The 16,362-nt window shown below is 63.3% G+C and overlaps 1 protein-coding gene across 2 annotated transcripts in view; it reads right to left on the reverse strand.

Moving 5' to 3' along the window:
* Positions 1-16,130, reverse strand: part of PTPRS (protein tyrosine phosphatase receptor type S) — a 59,300-nt gene extending 43,170 nt beyond the window's left edge. For both annotated transcript variants that reach the window (XM_047096816.1, XM_047096817.1), the window contains exons 1-4: positions 15,970-16,130; positions 9,498-9,643; positions 8,886-9,027; positions 3,753-3,941 (exon numbers count right to left, since the gene is read on the reverse strand). In XM_047096816.1, the coding sequence (XP_046952772.1) occupies positions 3,753-3,941; positions 8,886-9,027; positions 9,498-9,643; positions 15,970-16,060 (568 nt within the window). In that variant the 5' untranslated portion in view covers positions 16,061-16,130. The remainder of the gene's footprint in view (positions 1-3,752; positions 3,942-8,885; positions 9,028-9,497; positions 9,644-15,969) is intronic.
* Positions 16,131-16,362: the final 232 nt, after the last annotated feature.

Genomic DNA, 16,362 nt, shown 5'->3' on the forward strand with positions numbered 1-16,362 from the left:
CCCACAAATCGGGACCCCAGATCAGTTTCTTTGGGGGCTGTGGACACAGAATCTTCTCCCATTTCACACTTCCTATTTTCCCCCAACCTCAAGCCTCTGGGGAGGCAGGCAGGTTACTGTGCAGGCCCAGAGAGGGCAGGGAGCCTACTCTAGGTCACACAGCATTTCGTGGCAAAGCGAGGACCAGACACCGACGCTTCCCTAGGGCTCCGACCCCGGCCCATTCTAGTCCGTTCTAGTCAGCACTTGGGGGTGGGGTGGGGGGCTTAGCCTTTGAGCCTGACGGTCTCTCTGCTCCCTCGGGCTGGACCCTCCGCTGAGAAGGAGCTGTGGAGCCAGAAGGCCCCCTCTGCGTGCTCGTTTTAGAGAAGGGAAGACTGAGGCTGAAGACAGACGAGGTCTGTGTACAGAGCAGCGATAAGAAACTGGCCCCCAGAGCTCTGGGGGAGGACACGGGAGGCACGGCCCCTTCCTGAGGAGACAGGCCCTTCCCTGCAGCCAGGAGGCCGGAGGGGCCTCCGTTGGCCACACTCAGCCACACACAGCGACACAGACACAGAGACTGGACAGACACTGGGCGGGGCGGCGAGGGGTAGATACGTGGGAGGGGCCTGGGTGCAGCCCCCCGCGGAGCCTGAGGGGCTGGGTGGGCAGCGAGAGAGCGCGTGAGTGGGTGGAGGGGGTAAGGAAAGAGCCTCTTACCTCGGATCGGAGTGCTTTCTGTAAGGGAAGCAGAGAGAGTCAGGTGAATTTCAGAAGGTGGTCCTCGGGGGCCGGGGGGCCCCAGGGAGGCCAGGCGGGGCCACAAGCCAGGCCTGTCCACTCTGCCCCCAGGGGCGTGGGGGACTGAGCCAGCCCTGAGCCTCTGGACCCTGCAGGCCTTGCCAAGAAGCGGAGGCCAGGCTCCTAGGAGCAGAGCTGGATCTGAGGGCTTGTCAGTCAGGAAGACTTCCTGTAGGAGGTGGAAATCTCCTGAGTCTAGAAACCCCTCTAGACTGGTATTAGGGCTGGAGTCCCTACGGCCCAGGGAGGTCTACGGCCCGGCCTCGGCCCGCCGGCTGCCTTCCTTCTGGGCTCAGGCAGGGAGGTCACGGACCTCCCTTCCTTCTTTCCTTCTCAAGAGGAACAGGGAGCGAGGGGGGACTTGGGAATCTTGTTAGCGACAGGGGGAGAGGGGTTAGTGCCCCAGGGCTGGGCGTTAATAGAGCAAAGGGAAGGCATTTCAGACAGGCTGAGTAATGGGGACAGGGAAGGGCAGCGAAAGGGGACAGAGGGCAGAGGGAGGGCCCTACGGCCTCCTCAACTTCCAAAAGGAAAAGAGGAAAGGGCCATCGGCTTGTTCACCCGGGCGCCGGGGGCAGGCGTGACTCGGGACACACACACACACACACACACACACACACACACACACACACACACACAAGGTGGTCCTGGGCTAGAGTTACATTCTGGGCCAAATCTTCCCGGGAGAGATCCAGCCGCCTTCCTGCTGGTGGATAGCTGATAACCCCAGGAACAAGGGGACCCCAGGCCGGGGCAGAGAGGCTCGCGGGACAGAACGCCGGCCCCTCCCACGTGGCACGGGCACACGGGCGGATGGACAGACGGGCCAACCGAAGCCCAGAGGGTGGGCTGGGTGCTTTGAACCCAGCGCCCCCGCCTCCTAGGCCTGTGGATGATCTCTGACAAGATCCTCAACCCGACGAGGCCCCTTTCTCCTCGCTACCTGGGAGCAAACGGGAATCAGCCTCGGGTTGATGGGGGTCCAGAGGCCAAACAGCGAGACCTCCCGGGGCGGCCAAGCAGCCCACGGCCGCTGTATCGGAAGGAAAGGACAGACCTCGCAGGTATGAAAAGGTGGCTCTGCTTCTGCCCCTGAGGAAGAGGAGAAGGAACTTTCCCGGGCCAACATCAGTCACTCCCATGGTTGGTTCAGGGGATTCAGGCTGGATGTTGGGAAAGGAAGTGCCTGGTGCCAGCCCGGCTAGAAAACTCCTCCTCCGTCCCCTGCCCGTGTCCCAGCTCCCAAAACTTCTGTCATTTTATCATTTTCCAGCCGTGTCAAGGCTGGGGGCTGTGCGGTGCAAAAGTCCCCTGACCCTAGGATTCCCTTAATCTTCCCCTTAGCCTCCGATCTGGGGTCTGAACGGCCCCTTGTGGCCTTGTGGGGTTTTTTTTGTTTTTCCTCTTTTCCTTTTGGGCTCCTCTCTCTGCAACCCCCTGGTGCCTGATTGCGGAGGGCTGGGCGGCCGGTGGGGGACGGACAGATGGACGGGAGGGGGGGGAGGGTCGTTAGTAAACATGCCACGTGGAGCGGGTCACAGTTACTGTCACAGTGGCTGTTAGTCTGGGGGAGGAGAGGGGGCGGGGGAGGGGTGGGGACGACGAGGGCGCGTTAGTCGTTGACGCGGTGAAGAGACAGGACTTACCAAAGGTTTCTGAACGTTTACAACAGAGGGACAAGAAAAGAGAACAGGAACATTAATGGGCGCTCGGCGGACGCCTGAATCCTCTCCGGGGGCGGGGGGTGGGGGTGGGGACGGGCCCGGGAGGGGAGGGGGGACTGATAATCAGATTGATTCCGATCAATAAAGCAGCTTCTGTTCGCCGAGCACCTAGTACGTGCCAGCAACAGATGGACCCCTCGGAGGAGGAGGCCACCGGGCAGCGAGTGGGGGCGGTAGGAACAGCCAGGAGGCCTTCAGGCAAGGGTGGCTCAGGGCGGGCTCCTCAGGGGAAAGGGGGAGAGAAAGCAAAGAGGTGTGCCCCAGCGAGTGTCAGCACACGCGAGCGCACGCCCGCGGGCACGTCCCTACCTCGCGTCTGCACGCAGGCGGCCTAGGGGTGGGGCCTCGACGTGTGCAGGCGGGGACTCACCCAGCGCGCGCGTGCCCGGGAGGGGCGGGTAACGTGGGTGCACGAGCAGCCAAGATGCAGGGGGCAAGCCTTGCTCTGGGAGGGCGCGGGCGAGCCCACGCGCGGCTGGCGGGACCTGTGCTCAGTGTTGGCCCGCACTCGGGGTGGGGGGGGTGGGGGCGGGGGGCAGAAGCCGGTCAGGCCTGCGCCGGGGAGCCCAGACACGCACACGTGGACGCGTCACGAAGCAGGGGGACGAGGGACACGACACACACACGGCCCCCCCTCCCCCGCCCCCCGAGACAGACAGACTCACAGATGGGGCACGCGGGTGCCACGCCGAGGCACAACCGTGGACCAGCCATCCCAAGGTGGCCGAGGCCCTGGGCTCCGGCCCAGCCGGGGCGGGGACACACAGGCTGGGCTGCCCGTCTGTGTCTCGTCCCCTCCTTACTGCTTCAGTCTTGGAGATGCTCTCTGCCTGTAGCTCTCTGTGGCTCCCCACTGCCTTACCTGTCTGAGGCCTCCAACGTCCTCCGGAGAGGCTCACGGCCTCAGCGCTGGAAATGCTCACTGGCCCTTGCCTTAGACATCTCCCCTCTCTACTCTGGCCCGGCCGGACCCCGTTCTATCCTCACTGGACACGCCTACGCCTTCGGCAGAGAAGGCGCTCTCCCCCTACCGCCTCCCGTGCCTCGCCATTATCTTGACGGTCCGTGCCCCGGGACGTACCCAGTGGCTAGGCACGGAAGACGGCCACCCTCACCATTCCCCGTGGCTCCCCACACCGCTGCCTTTCCGTCTCCCGTCAGTCCCCAGGGCTCGGGCCCCGGAGACGCTGCCCTCCCCCTACTGCCCTCTGTGGCTCCCGCATCCTCCCGGCCGCCTGTGCTCACCTGACCGCAGCTGCTTTATGCGCCCGTTGCTGGCGCCGGGGTCCACGGGCAAGAAATCCTTGAACCAGGTGATCTCGGGGTCGGGGTTGCCGCTAGCAGCACAGAGCATCGTAGCCGTCCGCGTCCGTTCCACCACCTTCAGCTGGGGGCCCATGTCGATGTTGGGGAAACCGGGGGGCAGCTGGTCCTCTGAGGGTGGGGACAGGGGAAGAACAGGGCGGGGGCCCAGTTGCCGCACGGCCAGCCCTCCAGGGCGGGCTCGGGCGCCGGCAGGATCTCGGTCCGGCCCCTGCCTGGCCGGGGGAGCTCCTGTGGCCCGTTTCCTCCTGTGCGACGTGGACCAGCGCCACACGACGGCGGGGGGGGGGGGGGCAGCAGGCCAGACCAGAGCTTCTCACCCGGGGCGAGTCTGGGGACGTCTGGGCATATTCTGATCGCCACAGCTGGGGCGGGGACCGGGGATGTTTCTCGACACCCCATGATGCCCCTGCTGCCCCCCCCCCCCAGAATGATCCAGCCCCGATGTCAGCACCGCTGACCCTGGGGGAACTTTACAGCATCCAGAGGGAGTTTTAAAAACGTAAACTGCGGGCATCTGGGTGACTCAGTTTGGTAAGTGTCTGACTCTTGGTTTCAGCTCAGGTCATGATCTCGCGGTTGTGGGTTCGAGCCCCGCGTCGGGCTCTGGGCTGACAGCTCGGAGCCTGGAGCCTGCCTCGGGTTCTGTGTCCCCCTCTCTCTCTGCCCCTCCCCTGCTCACGCTCTGTCCCTCTCTCTCTCTCAAAAATAAATAAACATTTAAAAATACATAAAAACATCAACCGAACCCCACCCCTCCCCTGCCGCACGTCCACTGTGGTCCTCACCACCCTCCGGAGAGACCCAGGACCCTCGCCTCCCACTGCCCCACTGGTCTCGGCTGTCCCATTTTGAGCCTCCCTCACTCCAGAATATCTTAGTGACCGACTCTATTTATCGTGACGAATCTGTGTCACCGCTGTGTCCCCACTGCCCAGCGCAGGGCCTGGCACACAGTAGGCGCCCAATCAATGAGTGAACGGCTCAGTCCCAGCTGCCGTTAGCCTAGGGAAAGTCACCACGCCTCCAGGTGTCAATGTCCCCGTTCCCTGGCCAAGGTCTAGTTTCTCTCCACGCTAAAGGGGGCAGGAGGGACACCAGGAGAAAATGCCCCTCTCCCTGGAGACCCTCAGCCCCCAACGTCCAGGGACCAGCAGGCACATGGCCGTGGGCTGAGGCGATGAGGCGGGCCGGCTAAGTGCCAGGCGGCCTTCGTCTGCGAGCTTGAAAATCAGAGCGGACTCTGTGGCCTGATCGAGCTGGGGTCCCGCCACGGAAGGGAGGCGGCTCGGGGACCTCCCCCCGCCTCCACCTGCTGTCCCACCTCGTTCTCCCTCTCCAGCACCTGGGCTCTAGGCAGGCCCCTTTTGCTCTGACCTCTAACACCTCCAGCTCCGGTCTGGCCTGCCATCCACAACGGACACAGGACTCCCCAGGCCCAGGACCAGGCTCCTCAGTGCAAATCGAAACAGCCATTAGCCCCGTTGTGGCCGAAGCGAGCCCTCCCGCCACCCACAATTTGGACGTCGGACCCCGAACCCCCGGGACCCCAGAATGTGATTATTTGGAGATCAGGTCTCTACGGGGGTGATTAAACTAGACTGAGGCCAGTGGGGTGGGTCCTAATCCAATATGGTGTCCTTACAAGGAGACGTGATGACACAGGTGTGCAGAGGGACGACCCCGAGGGGACACGGGGAGAAGACGCCGTCTGCACGCCACGGAGAGCAGCCCCACGAGGAAGCGGCCCCGTCCTGATCTCAGACCTCCCGCCTCCAGGACCGGGAGAGAATACGTTAAGCTGCCCAGAGGGGGCGCTACGGCCCGTACTAGGAGGGGAGCTTTGGTGCCACCCGCCAGAGACCCCCAACCCTCAGCTCAGCATCTACGGTTTCCACGGGGCACGTGCACCGGAGATGGAATGCAGCTACTCGCAACGGCAAAAGGCCGGAGACAACCTAAACATCCGTCAACTCATTCCGTACAGGCTGGGCCCCCCGCGGGACGCGATGCTGAAATACGCAGACGTCACCTTACGGAGCCTCAGACGCGTTGCTCAGAGCGCAGGGATCAACGGGAAAGACGTACAGGCCAAGGATCAAAAACTACAGCCCCCGGGGCCAAATCCGGCCCCTTGCTCGTTTTTTGTGAATAAAGTTTTATTGGCACACGGCCACGCCCATCTGCGTCCCCATCACCTACGGTGGCTTTCCAGCTGGGGCAGCGGAGCTGAGACGTCGCGACAGAGAGCGTCTGGCCTGCAGAGTCAACGATATTTGCTCTCTGGCGTTTTACAGAGAACGCTTCCTGCCACCTGGATGTCGCTGCTATTTGTGAAAGAGAAACGATGTGCACGCATTTGCTTACGAATGCCCAGAAGGAGCAGAGGCCTGGTGAGTGCTCTGGGGGACGGGACTGGGGGGCTGGGGAACAGGTTGGAAAAACGCCCCCGTGGGGGAGAGGTCTGAGCCCCAGGCATACGGTCAGGGGACAGAAAGCCAAGATGGGGCCAGGGAGAGGCAGGCAGGCGTAGCACCGTCCCGTTTCTCCAGGGGGAAAGGAAAGCAGTGGCCCGCGTCCAGCCGCGCGTGGAGGCCCGACGGCCCCAGTCCCAAGTCCCGTCCACTGCGTAACCAGGCGCCGTGCAGGTATTTTCCTGTGCCCTCCTCAGAGATGGGAGCTATTTCACAGCGGGGGAAACTGAGGCTCGGCCAGAAACATACCCGCCCCGGGTCCTACGGCCAGGACGCAGCAAGGCTGGGGCCCGGCTAAGCCCCGAGAAAACTGGGAGGGGCCGGCTGCAGAAGTCCCAGCCCCCCAGACTGGACCCGTTTGCGTCTGAGAAGGTGGCTGGACCCTGTCCAAGGTGGGTCAGGCCCGGTTTGCTCTTCCTGGGCCTGAGGCCTGAACCCCAAAGGTGGTTCTGACTGGCTCCCGGTGGCATCACGGGAAGTTGAGGCCCAGACCACCGGGCCTCAATTCCTGGAGCTCAAAGCCGGCGTGCGCCCACCGGGGAAGCATCCACACCCCACGCGTGCTCACACGTGAGCCCTTCCCGCGAGCGTGCAGCCCTCGGGGGTCCCCGTGAGTGCGTGTGGGCGGCAGCCAGCAGGGTGGGGGGCAGGCGAGCGGGCGCCGGGGGAGGCTGGGCCGTCTGACGGCACCAGGAGCTCCTAATTAAACAAAAATGTTCGTCGCGTACCACATTGCGCCCGATTCCTCAGAGTTTAATTAAAACAACAGCATGGGAGGCGTGAGCGGGGTCCACAATCAGATGGTGGGGGGAGGGAGGCGGGGAGAGCCGGGCCCAAGAGCCCAGACCTTCCCCGCTCAGCCGGGGGACCCTGCGGCTCGGGGCCCGGGTGGGGGACGCCCGGAGGACGGGCGCTCCTGGGTCAGAGGCCCCGGGGCCGGGCACCCGGCCCGGGCCCCGCGTCCTCCGGGCGGCCGGAGAGCGGAGCGCAGCCAAGGAGGCCTCGATGGGGGGCGGGGAGAGCAGACGGGTCTTTCCCAGACTCCCAGCGACTGGGCGGTTAATAGATTCACAGCGTGTCCTTTTAACTCTCCGAGCGCTTACAATGGAGGCTGGCACGGGACAGCGGGAGGCAGGCTGTTCCGTCTGTGCCCGGGAAAGGTCAGGGCAAGAATATCTATTGGGCAGAGGCGGGGCGGGCCGGGCAGACTCCCCGCCCCCCTCCACCCCCCCACCAGGCCTCCCCCTGCAGGGTCTCGGGACCCACGCGAAAGAAAGTACGGGGCGTCCTGTTAAACAGACGGTGGGGGCAGAGCCTTCTGAGGGAGGGGCTCCGTGCAGATGACCCCCAGGGTCTGACGCAAAGTGGCCCTGACCCCCGGGGTCCGCTGCCCTGGGTGATGCCAGAGAATGCCACCCCGGGTAGCCACCTCCCACCAAAGGGCTGCCTGGGGCTCACGCTTAAAGCTAGGAGAGGGCCAGGGTGTCCCTGTAGGCGACAGGCAGGACCCACCCACCCGAGGGGCACAGAGGGGCTGGTGGCAGCCGCCTGCTGAGCACCGGAGTGAGAAGAATGATGCCCGGTAACTGGTCAGCCAAGCGCTCCTTCCTGGTTCACGTAGCTACCCCTTGTGGCCAGCGTCATTTCCCTACTTGGGGGATGACGAAGTGCAGCTCAGAGGGGTTTATTCACTTGCCCGGGGCCACACAGCGCTAGAGGCTAAAACCACCTTGCAACGGAGCGGGCAGAAGAGAGAGGCTGGGGTGGGGGGTGGGGGGATCTGTGGCGAGGCTGTCTGAAGGAGGAGGCTTTTTGTAAGGAGACACAGATTTTCTGGTGCCCCCAGCCCCCCCCCCAAACGAGGCTTAGAAAACAGCCCAGCAAAGCAGGGTTCCCGAAGGATCTGTGTGAATGTATGGGAAGGGGGGGGGGTACCTGTTTGTGCCCGTCCATTCCTTTGGGGGAACCGCCCCTTACTGACCCTGCCTGTGTGGGCAGACACACCCCGGACTCCAGGGAGAACTCTGCCAAGCAGGCTATCTGCTCCTCGGGGACGGTCATCCGACCCAAGCTGGGCCAGTGAGCAGTCATCCTGGGCCACCCCGTCCTCTCTTTGGGGTGGTGGCCCCGGAGCCTGGAGCGGATGGGGGGGGAATCCCGAGGCTACAGTCAATATGGAAGAAGACAAACCCAGAGGCAGAGGGAGGGTGAGGGCTAAGAACGCCGTACGAGCTCCTGGATCTAGCTGAACCTGAAGCCGGCCACAGCGTGGCCATTTTAATGACACGGATCGACGAATTCCCTTTGCGACGTGAACCAGTTCGAGGTGGACCAGGCTCTTGTAATCAGAGGGGCAAGATCGAGATGACGAACGGTGGCAGCGCTAGTCCCTTAACGCGGCTCTCCTGCAAAGGCTCAGTAAATCCCTCCCTCCAGGCTCTGGACCCCGGTGGTGTGACAGGCTGGGGAAGGGACATCACGGTGCCCCAAAGAGACAAATCCAAAGCAAGACTTTCGATGCTTCCTCTCAGGTTTGTCCCTCCCCCCCCCCCGCCCTCCCCACCCCCCTGGAGCCCAGTACCTCGGAGGACAGTGAGCTTCGCGTGGACCGTGACCTCCCCGACCGAGTTCTGTGCCACGCACTCGTACACGTTCTCATCCCGGGGTGTCCGCAGCGGCTGGATCCTCAGCACGGCCCCCGCACTCTGGTCAAACTCGATCGTCTGCCGCGGGCGAGGGGAGAAAGGTGAGGCCGGCGACCGGGACGGGGGCTGGGCCTGCGTCCTCCACGGGCACCCTGTGCACAAATGCGCCACGGGCAGAGACTGGGCCCGGGGACGTGCAGGAGGGCGTGCGGGCATGTGGGTGCGTGAGCGGCACAGGGGAGTCCGTGTGACAGGCGCGTGAATCGTGCCGCTTGTACAAGTGCGGCTGATTCTGCGCGTGAGACGAGACAGAGAGGGCGGGGCCTTGCCTGAGGCCACACAGCACACAGCCCGCGGGGCCGGGAGGACCCCTGAGCCGCAGGCGGGGACACACGGCCCGGGAGGGGGGACAGCTGCTCTGGCCACGGAGGGTGGCGGCCCGTGTGACCCCCGGGAGACATTTCTGCGACGTCTGTGGCCGAGCTACGGCCGCCCCGCGTGCGGAGGGGGCTCTGCCGCCCGACTGTCTCCCCTCACCCCAGACTCACCTCAAAGCGTTGTGAATTGACCTTCTTGCCTTTCTTGTTCCAGGTCACCCGTGGCTTGGGGTCGCCCGTGGCCTGACACACGAAGGAGGCCACGCCCCCCGACACGCCGATCTGGTCCTTGGGTTCTTTGATGAACCTGGGGGGCTCTGGAGATAGAGCAGGAAGAGGAGGGGTGTGTGGCGGGCCCAGGCAGGAGGCCAGGACCCCACGGGGCCACGCAGACGTGCCCTCTATCCCCGACCCAGCCACAAAGTACCACGTGGGCCCCGGGGAAGGGGAGGGAAAGGAGGAAGGCACAGAAACGCTGAGTCCGAACGCCCTCCCCACGCCCACCCCCGAGACCACAGCCGCACACGCTCCCATGTGTGCCCGAGACACGGCAGATGGGGAGCCCTCCCCCAAGACTCTGGGGTCCTCAGACTTGGCACCTGGAGGCCCCCAGTGGCGCCCGGCCAAACCCTGGAGGGTCCTTGGCCCTAAAGACTTGGAAGGAGGTGACTGGTCTGATCCCTCCTGGGACAGGTGGGGAAAGTGAGGCACCAAGCGGAGTAGCAGCGGGTGACCAAGGGATGTGAGGTCAGAGCCCGCATTTTCAACCGGGGGCTCCAGCCTCTCAATCCCTGGGAGGCGTCCGTCCCAACAAGAGGTGGGTCAGCGCTGGGAGCAGAAGTTCAGAAAGGGCGGTCTGGTTTCCTGAGGCCCAAGATGCTGACCACCAGCACAGCAAGCACTTACTGGGCGCCCAGTGTATGCAGGGGGCTAGCTCCGCAACATTTCACCCTCGGACAGCGCTGAGTGCCGGGGCCGCCACGGTCCCCACACGATAAAACTTTAGGCACAGAGAAGCAAGGCCTTTGCTTCGACGCACGGCCAGCCGGCGGCCGAGCCGAGTCGGGAAACGGGCTGGCTCACAACTGATCTGACGGACTCAGTCTCTCCAGAAGGTCTCAGGCGGGGGGGGGGGGGGGGGGGGGGGGGGGCCTGCTGCATCTTTAACCCCGCCCACAGCCTCAGCTCCGCCCCTTGGACACGTGACAGTGTCCGTGGAGGTACATCACCATTCCTTTCTTTCTTACTGACTTTTCACAGTAACCTCCAAGTGGCCCAAAGGGACAATGGATTTCCTCTCCTAGTGATGCTACAATGTATCTCGTTCAACGAATTCAGTTACGCCCGAGACTTTTCCCAACAGCTTCCGGGGCTGGACGGGCTGGCAAGGTCCCTCGGGAAACAACGTCCGTATCCAGCAAGAGGGGACCGGCTGAACGTATCCTGGGACCAGGGTGCGTCTCTCACTACTAGGGAAGGAACAGCAAGGGACAGATGTTGTCGCGTGGGAAAAAGGACAGCGGATGTTCCTGTTTGCGTGAAAAGAAACATAAAAAGGGCCAAAGAGAAATGGGGCGGGGGGAAAGGGAGCACGCGCGTGTGTGGAGATGAGGGCCGCCCCAGGAGAGAAACCAGGCGGCTGGACACAGTGGGAGAAGCCCTTCCGACCTGCTACCTTTTTGAGATTTACAACTATTTAAAGGGGGGACGGGGCATGAGTGGGGGAGGGACAGAGAGGAAGACACAGAATCCGAAGCAGGTTCCAGGCCCTGAGCTGTCTGCACAGAGCCCGACGTGGGGCTCGAACCCACGAACTGTGAGATCATGACCTGAGCCGAAGTTGGATGCTTAACCGACTGAGCCACCCAGACACCCCAAATAGAAATGATTTTTTAAGTTTACTTATTTATTCTGAGAGAGAGAGAAAGAGAGAGAGTACATACACACGGGAGGGGCAGAGAGAAGGACAGAGACTCCCGAGCCTGATGTGGGGCTCGAACTCATGAACTGTGAGATCAGGACTTGAACGGAAACCAAGAGTTGGACGTTTCACTGACCGAGCCACCCAGGCGCCCCAGAAAGGATTTCTTAAGAAATAAGATTTTGAGGGGCCCCTGGGTGGCTCGGTCGGTTGGGCATCCGACTTTGGCTCAGGTCACGATCTCACCGTTCGTGAGTTCGAGCCCCGTGTCAGGCTCTGTGCCGTCCGCACAGAACCCCCTTCAGATCCTCTGTCCCCCTCTCTCTGCCCCTCCCCTGCTTGTACTCTCCCCCAAAACATGTATATTCTAAAAAAAACGCAAGATTTGGATAAAAAGGTGAGCTGATAAAAGGAAAATATTAGGGAAGCAAAAGGCTGGGGTCCGAGGAGGAGCAGACAAGAGGCCGCCTCGAGCTACATACAGCAATCCTGGGTCCCTAAGCCTCCGAGATCAAAGGCAACAGCAGAGGCCCACGTGGGTTCGCCTGGAAAATTCTGGATGCCTGGAAGCCTGAAGCAGCTCAAGGAGGGCTCGGGAGCCCAGTCTTGGTGCCCACAGGCCCCGGCTTCTCCCACCCACGGCTCAGGCGAGGCTTTGAACAAGGGGTGCCCATCCCAGTGGCCCGAGCGGCCTCGCCTCCCTTGTTCAAAGCTCTGCTCCCCCTGATGTGACCGTGTGTGACTTTAGGGGCCATCTCTTGAAAACTGGCCGCCGTGTGCAGCCCCACGAAGCCGTGACTGTTCGTCACCTCGTGCAGATTCAGGGCTAAGAAGCTTCCGTGAGGTCACACGGCCCAGACGACACCACCCGGGTTTGAACCCGGGGTCTTTCTGTCCTCAGGCGCGCGTCTTACGCTCCTATCGCCTCCAGGCCGTGGGCCGGATTCAGATGTTTTGCTCCTTGCTGAGCCCGGGGCTGGGCCGGCCCCTCCCTGGCTCTGACGGCCTCGGCCGCCCCTCCTCCAAGCCTCGGGAACGGTGACTGGGGCCATATGTGTCCCCAGCCAGCGTCACGGAGGAAAGTCACTGTGGCCGGGGCAGGAATCTTACTTCTGGGGAAATCCTCCCTCGGGAGCCCCTGGAAGGAGGGGCGGAAGTGGGCTGCAGGAGGCATCCAGCTAGCCGTTGATGAGCCCGGACACGCTCCCCTAGGCCAGCACCTCCCCTGGGGAGCCTTCTCAGATTACCACGGGCTGGGTCAGGAGCTCCTCTGTGCACACGGCCGCCTGGGCGTCCCCCCTCCCAGCCTTGACCACGCTGGGCCAAGATACCTGGTCCCGTGCCACTCGGCAGGGTGGGCACGGGGCCGCCCCCACTCCCCGGTGACCCTTGAGAAAATGGGGCTCTTGACCTGAGCCCCCCCTCTCTGCAGGGCAGACGCCCTCCCAGGCTACCCCCAGGCGGCTCTGGGGTGACACACAGCCTGGAAGAGACCTGTCTGCTCGCCGCGCCCCCACGCCAACATTTCGTGTGGACGCCTGGAGTCTCCCGTCTGGACAAACCCTCCCCTCCTCCTCTTGGCAAAGGGGCCCCCCCCGACACAAGAAAGGCACTCTGGGGTGCGGCCGTCCGTCCCGGGCCAGGGGACACCCAGCGTGATGCTTTCGCCGGGGACCCAGAGAGGCAAAACCAAGGCTCAGAAAGGGGGAGACCTGCTGGGGGTCACCCAGCTTGTGATGGACGAGAAGCTCCTGGGACCCCACCCGGGGCCCCTGGAAACAGCACCGTCGACGAACGGGGAGGTGGGTCCTCGGGACCGAGAGCGCCTCGGCGTCTCCGTGTCACCCACGAGGAGACCTGAGGGTCAGGGGGGTGATACGAACAGCACGGAGGCTGCGTGGAACGCCCCGGCCCGAGTTCTGTGTTTCCAGCTCGGGTTCTGCAGAGCAGAAGCCGGTACCAGAAGCCCCACCCGCCGGGCCCCTCCAACCTGCATCCTGGGAAGGCCCCACAGGACCAGAAGCCCTTGCTGGGGCACAACTCGCTCCTCTTGGAGCCGGCTGGGGGCTCCCGCTGCCCACGTGGGCCCTCTGTGGCCTGAGAGCCCCCACCCTCAGTGGCTCCGCGAGGACCAGGGCCATTCCCTGGAGCTGGCGGCGCAGATCACGGTGCCTGTAGCCCCCCCTACCCCCCGCGGGGTCCCAGAGGACAGAGCGCCTGTGAAGCAGACCCGCCTCCGGGAGGAAGATCTGGGTCTGAGGGTCGGGCAGGAGCGACACCGCAAGTGACAGGGCAATAACGACCCAGGGCCCACCAACGGAGCACCCCCTGAGCCAGCCCCAGCTGCCCACCTGGGTGACACTCTCCACCTGCTCACTGGGAGCAACGCAGTCACCTGGGCCCTGCCCTCACCCCGTCTGTGCTCCCTGCGGCGGCCACCAGAGGGCGCCCGTGAGCACCCGAGCCAGGTGCCGCCTTCCTCTGCCCGCAGCCCTCCAGGACTCCCACTCTCCCGGAGGAGAAGCCCCAAGTCCCCTCTGAGGCCCCCAAGGCCCTCCCCTCTTCCCTGTCTCCCCCTCGCTCACTCTACTCCAGCCACGCGGGCTTCCTCCAACATTCCTGGGTCCTGCCCCAGGGCCTTTGCATGTACTGTTCCCTCTGCTTCGGACACTTCCCCCCCCACCCCAGATGCCCACAGGGTGCGCTTCTCAGCTCCCTTAGGTCTCTGCTCAGATGCCACCTCCTTCCCTGATGTTCCCCCATCCCTTTAAAATGCAGCCCCCACCCTTCCTCTCTACACCCACATCCCCAGATGTCCACCATCCAACACACGCAGTGCTTCTCCCTCGCTAGATGATGAGCTCCGGAAAGGGGTGGGACGTTTTTGTCCCGCGTCTAAACCAGTGCTCGGCACACAGTAGGTGCTTATGAGAAACACACCGAATGAGGGAGAGCACAGATCTGCCATGGGCACACGACAGAACCCAGGCCAGGGTAGTCCCCAAATTCTGTGGCCCCCTCAATCACAACGGGTCTCTGGCTCTGGCAGCCTCAGTTTCCCCAAGGCTGGCAAAAACCACCGCGGCAAGATGTCAAAGCAGTAACCACGTTATTTACTCAACTCGCGTAAGTAAAACTCGGAGTTCTCAGCTGGGGGCGAGGCATTCTTGCCTGGGGTCACCTGTGGTCGGCACAACTGGGGGTGGGGGTGGGGGGCTCCTGGCGGAGAGTGGGTGGGGCCAGGGATGCTGCATACCCTCCCCCCCCCCCCGGGACAGTGCCCGGGACACCCGCCCCGGGGAACAAGCTGACCCTGCATTAAATAAATGAATGAGGGCCCCTGGGTGGCTCGGTCACTGGGCATCCGACTCTGGTTACAGCTCAGATCGTGACCTAACGGTTCATGGGATCGAGCCCCGCGTTGGGCTCCGTGCTGACAGCAGGGAGCCTGCGTGGGATTCTGTCTCCCTCTTTCTCCACCCCTCCCCCACGTTCGTGATCTTTCTCGCTCTCTCTCAAAAATAAGTAAATGAACGAACGAATGAATGAAATACTAAAACACCTAGCGCCTTCGGCTTGCTGTTCCACTAACGGGAACAGAGCCCAGCGAGGCACAGGTCCTGGGAAGTGACCAGATGGATGACAGCCCGGCCGCGGCTGGAAGCTACTGGCCCGGGGGGGGGGGGGGGGCGGGGAGTGTGGTGTTGACAGTCAGGAAACCGGGGCTCTCACAAAACACAGCCTGGCCACCTCCCGGCCGTCGCGGAACGTCACTGTGGCTCAGTTCCCCCATCTGTACGACGGGAACAGTGACAACAGCGTTCATTCCGTCAGGCTGTGGTGGCTGATCTGAATGCGTTCGGCATTTGCTAAAAAAACAACACGAAAACAAGGAAAGGCACAAACAGACGCGGCAAGCGTGCGCGTCTCTGTGCTCACCCGGCGGCAATAATTACCGCGCCCGTGGTAACGTGGGACCGTGGGCCTACTACGTGCCAAGCAGCACACGGGCCCTTATTGTGCGTCCTTGCCACAAGAATGCTGGGACGCGGACGTGTCTGAGTCTCGTTCAGGTGGAAACGGAGGCTGAGAGAGGTTGAGTCACCAGCCCGAGGTCACACAGCAGGTGATGGCAAAGCCAGGATTCGCACCCAGACGAACCTCAGATCTCTGCTTCCTTCTTGCTGCCCTGACGGATACCTCTAGGCCCCTGACGGTAGGTCAGGTCTCAGCGTCGGGCCCAGGGCTGACCCTCATTCTTTCCACGTTACTGCCAGCACCGAAGCCTCGCCCGCCCCCAGCGACACCAGCCCCTTTCTTCACCTCCAGGCCTTTCTCCGTGCTCGCGCCTTCACCAGTAACGCTCTTTCCGCCAGCGAACTCCTACACACCCACAAAGCCCCAGCTCCAATGCCCCCTCTCCCAAGAAGCCTCCCCTGGCTCCACCTGTGGAAGGTCATGGAACCAGCACGCCCAGCTCTAAGCAGGCCAAGTCTGTATTTAGCACCGGGCTCGGCACAGAGCTGAGGCATCGTCGTTACCGGTATTGCTGTTTATGCCATCGTTATCCCTGGCCTCCGAACCTCCCAGGACCGGGGTCCGGTAGGCGCTTCAGGCAGCCTCCTTCGTGGAGCACAGAGGCCCCGGGGAGGAGGCGGGGACACGCGTCCACTCGCAAACGTGTACACTCAGACGCCCGCACACCCCGCAGGAGGCGCTTACCTTCTGCCGTGCAGCCTCCGACCAGCAGGACCACGAGGAGGCCCACGGGACCGACCACAGAGGCCACTCCGGGGCCCCAGGCAGGCACCATGCTGGGCAGCTACCTGCGACCTCCGACCTCCGCCCTGGAGGGCGACGGCCCCCCCGGTCCCTCACGAAGAGGCCTCAGCGTCAGACGGGACAGCGTCTGCAGAGACAACGGAGGCGCCGTGAGAGGGGAGAGGGGCAATCCGGGGGGCCTTCGTGGCGGAGGGAGGAGAGGAGGGTCATGGGGTTGGGGGACAGGGTTACGGGACAATGGGGCGGGGATCGCTGGGGAGACAGAAGGATGGTGCGTGTCCCCCCACATCCCCGCCCTGAAACCCACCCTCCGTGTGACGGTGTTAGGAAGCA

The sequence above is a fragment of the Lynx rufus genome, unplaced genomic scaffold, assembly GCF_022079265.1.
Source record: "Lynx rufus isolate CCGP_SWC_20201006 ecotype Redwood Valley unplaced genomic scaffold, mLynRuf1.p SCAF_4, whole genome shotgun sequence".
NCBI lineage: Eukaryota > Metazoa > Chordata > Mammalia > Carnivora > Felidae > Lynx > Lynx rufus.